General features: G+C 46.4%; 1 protein-coding gene across 1 annotated transcript in view; it reads left to right on the top strand.

Annotated features, from left to right (window-relative positions):
- Positions 1 to 12,594, top strand: part of CTNNA1 (catenin alpha 1) — a 214,369-nt gene that overhangs the window by 57,788 nt on the left and 143,987 nt on the right. Inside the window, exon 6 of the mRNA XM_065555883.1 lies at positions 10,781 to 11,047. Coding sequence (XP_065411955.1) covers positions 10,781 to 11,047 — 267 coding nt within the window. The remainder of the gene's footprint in view (positions 1 to 10,780; positions 11,048 to 12,594) is intronic.

Below are 12,594 nucleotides of genomic sequence, written 5' to 3'. Positions count from 1 at the left end.
CTGAAAACAGTGTGTATATTTATTATAATAAATATGCAAGTGAGATAGGTGGGGGTTTGTGTTGCTACATGATCTGCTATGTGAAATGTTTGTCTTCTGCCACAAGAGCAATGTTTGTGCTCCATCATGCCTCCTCCGCTTAGTTATAGGTCTCTTGGCTTCAGTATTATCCATCCCTCTTAAATTTCTGCTTGGCATGTTTACTTCACCTTCTTCTTTGCTGTAAGGTATCACTATTAAACTTAATATTTCTCTGTCAAGTGCTTATTGTCCCTCTGAGCATGATGTGACTAGAGCTGTGGGACTCTAAACTTAACAAGATAGTGGCAGAGCTGGGAATAGAAACTGTGATATGAGGCTGATCACTGTTTTAATTTCTTCCACTGAAAGTAGTACCTAATTGGTAGCTAGCTTCATTGATTTAGTATGTTTTGCCTTTCATAAACTGCATTAAGTTCCTCGTATGAAAGATGCTCACAAGTATTGGACCTCCTATTTATAATGGTCCTACTCCAAAAAGAGTATTTGTTTGGGAAAACTCATGCAGGTGTAGTTAAATCCAAATTAGCTGTAAATTGTAGCTACTGGCTTAGTGTCCAGATGAAACGAGGCATGGATGAGACGTGGCTGGTGAAAGCTCAGTCTAAATAAAACTGAGGTGAAGTGGTTGCCAGAGCATACATCAAGCATTATCTTCCTCCTCTCATTGTTTTGTTTGTGCCCATCAAGTATTAAAGGTAGCAATCCAGAAAGTGCTGTTAAGCAACCACTTGGTAGCAGTGTAAAGATTTTATTACCTCTTCACTCTGGTTTGGAGATTCTTTCAGATGCAGACCTTGCTACTATCGCCTCAAGCCCAGATTCCTGCAACATTGTCTACATGGGACAACCCTTTAAATCAGCGTGGAAACTGAAGCTGGTCTGTACCGGCTTTCTATGGGTGGTAGAATTTTAAAGTTCTTCAAATGCTTGTTCATATCGATTCCAATTAGGTGCGCGCGCGCCGTGTGCACGATTGTCGGAAGATTTTTACCCTAGCAACACTCAGTGAGTTGGCTGAGGCGCCCCCTGGAATGGCGCCCTTATGGTGCCGGATATATGCCCTGGCCGACCCAGCGCCCCCTCAGTTCCTTCTTACTGCCCATGACGGTAGTTGGAACTGTGGAGCGCAGCTTAGCTGATCTCCACTTCCCTAGCTCTTAGCTCATTTATACTTGTAGATAGTTTTTATAGAGTAGTTGTTAGTAGTTTCTAGTTGTAGTTATTGTTGTTAGTGTACATAGCAATTTGGGGGTAAGAGGCGTCTCCCCTTCCCTCCCTCCCAGTACCTGGGCTCATGCCTAGGTCTCCGGGTTTCAAACCGTGCTTGGCCTGCCTTAAGCCAGTGCCTAAGGGAAACCCCCATGACTCCTGTTTGAAGTGCCTGGGGGAATCCCATCAATCAGATAAGTGCCGTATTTGTAAGGCATTCAAGCCTTGGACTAAAAAGGAGTGGGACATTCGCTTGAAGCAGCTCCTTATGGAAGCGGCACTTAGCCCAATGTCCTCGGCTCCACGTCGAGACCCGGTGCTGACCCCATTGGTCCGAAGCGCGCCTCTGGCACCGGAAGCAACAGCTCCGTGGCCCGGCACTGGATGTCTCCGACACCACCAGTGCGGCATCGCTTGCTGTCTCTGGGACCCAAGAAGCAGCACAAGCACTCCTGTGAAGTTGCCGGCACGGCCTGTGCCTTGCTCGGAGCAGTGTCCCGTGCTGGACTGCCTCGCGAAGGCTCCAACTCTGGCACCGTTGATTCTGGCACCACAAGCGCCGTTGAGTCCGGTGCACGTAAGCTCCCCATTGTGTACCGCGGTTGAGCTCGGCCTACCTTCCACCCCGAAGACTTTCTCCACGGCATGCGATCTGATTGCGCTCACCGCGCCGGGACTGTTGAAACCTTCGGTGCCGCCGGTGCAGGCTGTTCCCTCGAAAGGAAAGCCTCCATGATGTACCCTCCATCGCAGAGTGAGACGGGACGGCACCGATCCGGTTCCCAGTCCCTGTCCTGGTCCTGATCCAGACACTGGTCTCGTCCACTGCACTGCTCGCAGTCCCAGCACCGATCACCATCTCGGCGCCGGTCACACTTGTGGCGCCGCTCTGCCTCGCGAAGATCATCTTCCCATTACGGTCGGTACCGGTCCAGCTCCCGGCACCAATCCCGGCGCCCATCTACTCTGAGTTGATCCTGGCACCGCTCCGCCCGTAGATCTTCATCAAGATCCAGATCTGCCTCCCGGCACTGATACGACCGTCGGTCCCGATCCAGGTCGCGGTACCGCTCAAGACAGTGGCGCCGAACCCCATCTCCGCAGCGCGGGGTGACCATGCGGGACAGTGCGACCCAGCATGAGCGATTGGCTCCACCGTGGCCATCCTGCCCCAACTTGAGGTCATCCCAAGCAGAAAAGTGGCTACCACGTCCATGACCAAGACGTGGATGTTGCTAGCCAATGGCACCATGAGGGGCAGGATCCTGCTCAGGGACCCCCACAATGGTCCTTTTGGACACTTTGGGCATACCATCAGGCCCAAGGTGTCCCCTCGGGGGCTTCTCACTCTGCCCACTCGGAACCCTGAGTCCCGGAAGCCAGTGTCAGTCGGGGGGTGGGGGGGAGGCTCTGAGGCGACGGCCCTACCCTCAGCTCAGGCCCATGCCCCTAGCATGGTGGACCTAGGGCAGCCGGACACCCCCCCCCCCCCCCCCCCCCAGCAAGATTTGCCCCAGGACCCGTTAGTCCCTGGCATTTCCTCCTCCTCTTCCCCTGATGAGGCGGTGGCGGGTACGTCCTCCTCTGGCCCCCCACCTATAGACCTCCGTGCACACCAAGACTTGCTTCGCAGGGTGGCACAGAACATGGACCTCCAGGTGGAGGAGGTGGTGGAGGTCGAGGATCCGGTAGTGGACGTTTTATCTGCCGATACCCCGACATGTATAGCTTTGCCGTTTATTCGGACCATCCAGGCTAATGCCAATACGATCTGGCAATCTCCAGCATCCATTCCTCCCACTGCCAAGGGAGTGGAGAGGAAGTACTCGTATATTCACCCCCAACTGTGCTCCCTCATTGTACAGTCTGTTAATGAGAGGTTTCCCCAGGAACACATTGGCTTTCTTCAAAGCCCAAATATCTGGTTTCCTGTCATACTAGAAGTCCTGGCCGAGACAGGACTTCTCTAGAAGACACGGCCGGGGTGGTAGGAAGAAACAATCTGGTCCTCTCACGGGCCAGAACCAGGGTCCCCCCCAAACCATCGTCGGGGCCCAAACAAAACTTTTTTGAAGGTGTGCCAGAGGGCGGAGCACCAGTCTCCTTACAGGATCCTTCCCCACCTTTCACCAACTGGCTCTCCTATTTCCTCCCTGCGTGGTCCCGCATAATGTCAGACCGTTGGGTCTTACGTATGGTGGAAAGTGGATACCGCCTTCCATTTGTTTTGTCCCCCCCTTTCCCACCCTCCCTCCCCATCCCTCTTTAGGGACCCCTCTCACAAGCGGTGACTCCTACAGGAGGTGCAAACGCTCCTAACTATCAACGCTATAAAGGAGATTCCAAAGGAACTGAGGGGCAAGGGGTTTTACTTCCGCTACTTTCTAATCCCCAAGGCAAAGTGGGGGCTACGACCCATTCTGGACCTGCACGGACTCAACAAATTCATGGTAAAGTTGGGAAGTTCCACATGGTTTCCCTGGGGACCATTATTCCTTCCCTGGAGACTGGTATGCCGCCCTCGACAAGAAGGACGCGTACTTCCACATAGGGATTTACCCACTGCACAGGCGCTTCCTTCGCTTTGTGGTCAACCAACAGCACTTCCAATTTACCGTCCTTCCCTTTTGGCCTATCCATGGAACCAAGGATCTTTACAACGTGTGTGGCCGTTGTGGCTGCCTCACTCCGTCGACATGGGATCAAGTGTTTACATACCTCAACGACTGGCTCATTCGGGGTCGCTCCAGGTGCAATCTCATGTTCAGTTCACCATGAGCTTGTTCAGACAGCTGGGCCTGCTGTTCAATGTTGAAAAGTCCACTTTGCAGCCAACCCAAAGAGTAGACTTCATCGGAGCAGTCCTGGATTCAAATCTCGCCCGTGTGTGCCTACCGCACGCCTGCTTTCAGTCCATGGCGAGCATTATCCACGGCCTCCAGAGCTTCCTGACCTCAACAGCATGGATATGCCTCGGTCTCCTGGGTCACATGGCGTCTTGTACCTTCGTAACCAGACACGCCAGACTGCGCCTTGTCCGCTTCAGGCCTGGCTGTCAACCGTATACCGCCCAGGCTGGGACAGCATGGGCACAGTGGTCACCGTACCACTAGAAGTCTTAAACTCACTGGACTGGTGGCTGAACTCCACCTCAGTATGCGAAGGGATGTCGTTCCATGCCCCGCAGCCCTCCCTGGTTCTAACCATGGACGCCTCATCTCTGGGCTGGGGCGCTCACCTCGCGGACCTTCACACACAGGGTCTTTAGTCCACACAAGAGAGATCCCTGCACATCAACATACGGGAACTTTGAGCAGTACACCTGGCGTGTCAGGTGTTCTGCAAACACCTTCAGGGCCGTTGGTGTTGCAGTTTTCACAGACAACACAACGGCCATGTTTTACATCTACAAACAAGGGGGAGCATGATTGTCCCCCCTCTGTCAGGAAGCCATTTGCCTGTGGGAATTCTGCATAGCCCACTTGATCGACCTGGTGGCGTCGTTTCTCCCAGGAGTCCAAAACACCTTGGCAGATCCTTTCTGGCTCATGAGTGGTGGATTCGCCTGGACGTTATCCATTCTGTTTTCTGGAAGTGGGGGTTTCCCCACATAGACCTTTTTCGCCTCTCGCAAGAATCCGAAGTGCCAGGTGTTCTGCTCTCTCCGGGGCGCTCTCTGGGTTCTCTATCGGACGCCTTTCTGATGCTGTGGAAAGGCCATCTGTACTACGCCTTTCCTTCATTCCCGTTGGTCCATAAGGTCCTTCTCAAGTTGCACAGAGACAAGGCCCACTTAATCTTGATCGCCCCGGTGTGGCCCAGGCAGCATTGGTATACCACTCTCCTCGATCTGTCGGTGACCACTCCATTTCCACTTCTGTTGTGGCCGGACCTGATCACTCAGGAACACGGCCGACTCTGTCATCCAGACCTGCAATCCCTCCATCTCATGCCATTGATGCTACATGGCTAACTCAATCTGAGCTACGTTGCTCCTGCTCAGTGCAGCACGTACTTTTGAGTAGCAGAAAGCCCTCTACTAGGTCCACATATATATGGCCAAGTGGAAGCGTTTCTCCTGCTGGTGTTCCCTGAGCAATACTGCCTCTATGGAGGTGCCAGTATCTACCATCTTAGACGACCTCTTGTCCTTAACAGCAGGGCCTGGCAGTTTCATCCATCAGAGTACACCTAGCAGCGATTTCGGTCTTCCACCCAGGCAAAAATGAGTGCTCAGTCTTCTCCAATCCCATGGTCAGCAGGTTCCTCAAGGGATTGGAATGTCTGTATCTTCAAATTTGGCACCCGGCCCCTGTGTGGAACCTCAACCTGGTCCTGTCCAGACTCACGGTTGTCCCATTCGAGCCGATGGCCACTTGCTCGCTCCTGTACCTTTCCTGGAAAACAGCTTTCCTTGTCACTATCATTTCGGTGAGACGTATGTCGGAGCTTCGAGCCCTCACATCGGACCCACCGTATATGGTGTTTCATAAGGACGAGGTACAGCTGCGACCACACCGTGCCTTCCTTCCTAAGGTGGTGTCTTGGTTGACATGAAAGGCAGACATCTTCCTTCCGGTCTTCTATCCGAAGCCGCACGCTTCTTGACGAGAACAGCTGCACTCCCTAGACGTTCGCAGGGCCCTCGCATTTTACATCGAATGAACGAAACCTTTTAGGAGGACGACCCAGCTGTTTGTAGCTGTGGCAGACCGGATGAAGGGCCTTCCGGTCTCCACGCAGCGCATCTCGTCCTGGATCACATCATGCATCTGTGCGTGCTATGACTTGGCTGGTGTCCCAACTACGCACCTTACTGCCCGCTCCATTCAGGCTCAAGTTTCGTCCTCCACCTTCCTGGCTCATGTGCCCATACAGGAGATCTGTAGGGCAGCAACTTGGTCATCTGTACATACCTTTGCTTCCCACTATGCCATAGTGCAGCAGTCCAGGGGTGATGCTGCATTTGGTTCAGCGGTCCTTCACTCCGCCACATCTCACTCCAACCCCACCGCCTAGGTAAGGCTTGGGAGTCACCTCATTGGAATCAATATGAGCAAGCACTTGAAGAAGAAAAGATGGTTACTCACCTTTGTAACTGTTGTTCTTCGAGATGTGTTGCTCCGATCCATTCCAAACCCGTTCTTCCCCCTCCGTCGGAGTAGCCGGCAAGAAGGAACTGAGGGGGCGCTGGGTCGGCCGGAGCATATATCCGGCGCCATAAGGGCGCCACTCCAGGGGGCACCTCAGACAACCCACCGAGTGTTGCTAGGATAAAAATCTTCTGACGATCGTGCACGTGGCACGTGCACACCTAATTGGAATTTATGAGTGTAACATCTCGAACAACAGTTACAAAGGTGAGTAACTGTCTTTTTTGCTTCTAACATAGAAATGCATCCTCTTGAGTGAGGTGCTGCCTAGATGCCATGGTAACTCTAATAAATGATGGCTTGGGACTGATCTACCTGAGATGTTTTCCTTCCTTTGCCATACTGCTGCCACCACCACAGTCAGTGAGGGTGCTTGAGCTAGAGCCCACCACACTTTCTCTGTACCTAGTCCAAAATAACCTAAATTGGTTGGCCTTCTGGCCATGCTGCAAGGTCTGCCTTAGGGATGTAAATACCGTTTTAAAAGTTAACTATTTAAACGATTAAAAATATCGTCTGGGTATGGCGGCCAGGGTGGCCTGTCCCGGGATTAACCTTTTACATCCCTAGTCTGCCCATTTACCTAATCTTTTGGTTTTTTATTCTAGTTTGGGGAGAGACTTTGTCAAGAGTTACAAATCGGTTTAAGGCCTGTACCTGTAGAGCCCAGGATAGGAACTGCTTTGTACTCTGCATTTACTTAAGTTAAAGATATAGTATAAATGTTGAAAGGGAAGTTGTAATTGTAGGTGTTAGTAAAACTAATAATAAACTTTTCAGAAAAAATTTAGTAGCTGTTTTGGGGAATAGATGTATGAATTCTGTATGAGGCTAACAAAGTATATTGGGCATAATTGCTTATTATTCCAGCAAATTGAAAAGCTTCCTGCCTCTGACTGTTTCATTTAAATGTATGTAGACATTAAAAAAGCATCTATCTAGTGCCCTGAGTGCCTTTGCCATATATGGGGAAAAATAAAAAATGAATGCAGCTGCCTCCCTGAACATTAAAAGAGAAGAGGAAAACCGCTCCAGTTGCAGACTTCCCACCCTCACTGCATGCATTCCAGCCCAATGCCTGGAAAATGTTCTACAAAAACTATTTCTTATCGGACTGCTGATGGCAGCTACCTGCCTTATTACTAAAATCACTAGGTTTTTTTTGTCTTGTTTACAGCGGGAGTGCAGTGATTATTTCCCTGTATTTGTCCTTTTAGGGAAGAGGAGTAGTATGTTATCTGTCTTACCGTTCATTGTAGCTCTGTCTATGTCTAATACTTTCTAATAGTAATAATTTTCACTCTTACTCTGCAGACCTCTATCTTCATTGCTAGTAATCTCTTTATTAGCTTCCCTGATATGGCTTAGCTTTCAGGGGAGTGGTAGTCTGTGTTCGTACAGCACTTCTCTTAAATGGGGAAGGTTCTGTTTTTTAAGGAAATATAACTATGCCAACAAAAGACCTGGTGTAAATGCAGTTATACCAGCAAAAAGTCTTGTAGCTTATTCATTCAGGAAACTGGCTTAAACTATTCTTAAACCAAAGAAAACTGTCTCCATTAAGGAGGCATTGGAGGTATAGCTATACCAGCAACCCCTTTTAAATGTAGGCAAGGCCTAAATATCTGCAAAGATTAGAGCAGGGGTTCTCAAACTGGGGGTCGGGACCCCCTCAGGGGGTCGCAAGCTCTCCACCTGCACCCCAAACCCCGCTTACCTCCAGCATTTATAATGGTGTTAAACATATAAAAAAGTGTTTAATTTATTTGGGGGGGGGGTCACACTCAGAGGCTTGCTATGTGAAAGGAGTTGCCAGTAAAAAAAAGTTTTGAGACCCACTGGATTAGAGAGACAGACAGGATTGACTCTGAATGTGGGAGAGGAGAGACTCAATATTAGAACACCCAGGGAAGATTTTAAATGCCCAAAACAACTTCTTAAATGAGACTGAAGAAAACACAGGGCATTTCTTGAGTAGTCAAATACATTCCTCCTTAATACAATTCACAGTTGATTAGTCTTCCCATTCTTTCTTATGTGCATGCATAAAAGGAAAACACCAAAAGATGATCTGATAGATTTTGCTACAGCCCGAGAATTTAAAAATAGAACCTGATCCTAAACCATAGTCCCTGACAAATGTGCATGGCACCTTTGGATTCTTGACGTGTGTGTGTGTGTGTGTGGTTTTTTTAAATAAATGGTGTGACCCTATCCTGGATTGTTTGTTTGTTTATTTTATTCAATGGCAGTGGGACCCTTTCATAGTCTACATGCACAAGAGGAAAGAGTGAGGCATTATTGCCTGAGTTACGTATCCTTTTATGGAAGGAAAACATGCCTTTTTCATGTTCCATTGGTTTTTCTCAGCGCTCTGAGCTGAGGGGTGAAAACATTATTTACGTCTTTCCTTTGGAAAAGAATGCTTCAATTACTGGTATGCTAGTGACCTTTCTCCTCAGTTACATGTAATGCAAAATGCACTCCTATATCTAGTGTACAGTCTCATTTTCTTGGAATGTAGTTGGCCATACATTTAGATTAATTCAAATAAAACATGGCTTTTCACTATGATTTCCTCCCCCCCTACCCCCTGCAGTCTTTAGTGAACTTCAGCACTAGGGAAGGGAGGGAGAAGGGAAATATTTAACTACAATGCTAAGGTGTTTAAGCCACATTGAGCCAGAGTGGAAGACTTTATTCTGTAAGCTGCTGTTACAAAAACTTATTGTTACTGCTCTAAAAGATTTAAGCTCATGTACAGCAAAAATGTTTCGAGAACCAAGTGTCCGTCCTTTAAAACATCTTGAAATTACAAATGAAAAACCCAAAAGGTGAGAGCTTTATGGCCTTCGAATAAATGTTTGAGACACTGAAAATTCAGACTTATAATTTGACTTCTGTGCTTATACACTGCTATTGTGTGAAGGATATTAGATAAATGTGTCCACATCTTGGGAAAGGAAAGTATCTGGAATTTAGTCAGCTCTCACACTTGGCAATAAAAACTAGCTTGGCTCTTACCACTAATCTAAAAGAATAAATGTTACCTCTTTTTGAAGATTTAAGAGGAAATACTATGCGATTATTTGAATGTAGAGTGAGGTTAACAAAATGAAATTTGTCACTCCAGCCTGTTACCACTTAACAATCCAAAACCAGTGCCTTTGTAACCACTACATCCCCCTGTTAGTTTATCTGCTTTCCTAAGCATTAGGGATTGATGCAATATGGCGGATGATGTCCAGGTCTATTGTCAGTATCATAGGTCAGGGCAATTGCACCTGTATTTTTTCCCTTATGGTCCTACAGAGGCACCCACTTCTAGGCTTCTGCTCTCCAGCAAGTTACCTGTTTTGGTGGGGAGATGCAGCTCTCTCCTTTTTGACAGGAGTATTTCGAGGCTGCACAGTTCCCTGTCTACACTGTGAATTCCCCAGCAAAGTTGGACTGCCTAAAGTAGGCCTGATTTATATCCTCTGAGGAGAGAAGCAAACAGTGTAACTGCTACAGTTAAGTTATCACACAGCTCTAAGCAAGCATTTATTCTCAAGATAAAAGTATTTTACAGTTTTATAGAAAACAGAGGGTTTTTTTTGTTTGTTTTTTTTTGTTTTAAATTACACACGTGCTAACAAGTTTACTAGAGCAGTTCCAGCAAGGGCTCTAGCAGGTGAACAGTCCTTCAAACCTCACCAAGGGGTTTTCTGTGGATACAAGTTCATGACTGCCTTGGCTCAGAACAAGCATTCCTATGAATTAGAGACTCACTCCAACCCATTTTGCATCTTTGCTCTGCAGAGACTGTGAATAGGTAATCGGCCAGATAAAGGCTGATTTCAGAGGTGGGTAGTTAGTGTTCTCCTCAACTGTCCTGGAAACTCACTCACCTGCCTGACCCATTATTTTAAGTCTTTTGAAACTCCGTGCTTCCAAGTGTTGACATTAGTGCTCTCTTCTCCATAGAAGTTAAATACAACCCCACAATAATACATACATACTTGCATTTTTAATACAGTGAATTCATAAGATACTTACAATTAATTCAGTAAGGTTTGTTCAGGATATTGCAGGAAATTGCTATATCTGTCAGTCAGCATTGAAAACAATTATCTGCTCTTATGTCAAGTAATAAATATCTTAGCTTGTAATTTTAGAAAGCAGGATTATGAACGGCTGCATAACATCAGTCTTTATGCAACTATTCTAAAGGTAGCCAAATTTTGTGTTAACTGCATGCATGGGAAGTAATGTTGCTTAACTGAGGTGTAACCTCATGTTAAGCAAAGATCATGCTTCTATGCCTCTTCAGGGGAAAGTATGTAGATACTGAGTATCAGAAATGTCTTTCAATATTGATTACGTTTTCCTTGCAGGAATTGAAAGATGTGGGCCACCGTGATCAGATGGCTGCAGCTAGAGGAATTCTGCAGAAGAACATTCCTATACTTTACACTGCTTCTCAGGCCTGTCTGCAGCACCCAGATGTAGCAGCTTACAAAGCCAACAGGGACTTGATTTACAAACAACTGCAGCAGGCAGTTACAGGCATCTCAAATGCAGCTCAAGCCACAGCATCTGATGATGCTGCCCAACAGCAGGGTGGAGGGGGAGAGCTGGCTTATGCACTTAACAACTTTGATGTAAGTATTGAACCTCTTTCGAAAAAGTATAGCTTAAATCTGCTTGTAAATCAGTTAAAGGCGAGAAAAGCTCATGGGAGTAACTTTGATAACCATGAAATTGTATTTTGAGGGAGGATAATCTGTTAGTATTAAAGTACGGTAGTCTCTATATATTGCTATCTGAAAGATCACTTTGTACTGAAGGCCTCCTATTTTTGTGATCATCAAAATCTTTACATTGATATTAATAAAATTAGAATTTATGGTGACTGTAAAATACACATAAGAGCCATACTGATTCTGACTGGAGATTTGTGAATTGCCAAATTCAGAGCAAACTAGCCTTGTACGAACAAAATAAGAGACTTAATCACAATATCTTCTGGTCATTACTTTGAAATTCAATATAGCTTTAATGATTTAATACACTATAGCATGACAGTAAATATTCTCTACTATCTAATACATTATTGTAGTGTAGTAATAAGTAATGTGCTCTTAATAGCATGGGCTCTCACTACAATGCCACAAGCACTGTGCTGAAAAATGTAAGTATCGTGACCTTTGAGGATTATTCAGTTTGGAGATTATTCAAGGAGGAGGGATGTATGCTACAAGTGCTCTGAGAGACTAGTAGAAAACTACTGTTCCAAAAGTCCAAGTGATATGACTCATGATGTGCTACTTGGGTGCATTGGGATGAAATTTTACTGGAAACTCGTTTAGTATGAAGTATTTTTACTGGCACTTGTTTGTTTGTATTACTAGATGGAGGTCACCTCAATCACATACTTTATTGCATGCTTATTAGAGAGATTATTTGGGATACTAGATTAGCTTTAAAACTATTACTGATGGCAGCCTTGGTCTTGGTTTCTGTAGCTACAAAGACCTTTGAATAATAAAGAAGTTGTTAGTAATATACTTCATAAAAACCTACTTTGGGAAACATTTAATACAGCTGTTTTTAAGTCTCTGTCACTTCCCACTATTCAGCTAGCCTGCCTCACTTTGGCAACTTTTACTTCCCCCTTTTTGGCCCTACCTCTTTTTCCTTTACCCACTGTCCTCTCTGAACATTTGTTCTCATACCCCTCCAAAAAAAGGAAAACAAATTAATCTAAAACAAATGCATATATAAATATGCAATAGACATGTGGCAGCCACCTTGCTCACTTTGCTTGTATATTAAATCTCTTTTCCCATACATTTAATCTCTAGGCTTTGCCTACAGTAGGGAATATGTACAGAAAACTCCACCTGTAGCTGGGTCAGCTGAACCAATGTTTGCAACATTTAGAAGTCTTAATATAGACTTCGGGCTCTAGCAGCTGCTTTTGGCACCATATTGATTATAGTTGCTCTGAGTACATTTAATGGACATAGTGCCTGAAAATGGCTTGCCAGAGTCAGCCATCTACACTAAGGTTCCCGATGTTGCTAACATTTGTGCATCTGAACCAAGGTTAGCAATGGTTAAAGAGGCTTCAGAGAAATTTCCAGACAGGTGTTTTAGGTTGTATCCTCTTCTGGACTCTGTCTTCCATTCTACACTTAACCTAATG

This window comes from Chrysemys picta, chromosome 8 (assembly GCF_011386835.1).
Source record: "Chrysemys picta bellii isolate R12L10 chromosome 8, ASM1138683v2, whole genome shotgun sequence".
NCBI classification, from domain to species: Eukaryota; Metazoa; Chordata; order Testudines; family Emydidae; genus Chrysemys; species Chrysemys picta.
Note: the sequence above shows the minus strand (reverse complement) of the source record. Positions and strands in the feature narration are given on the sequence as shown.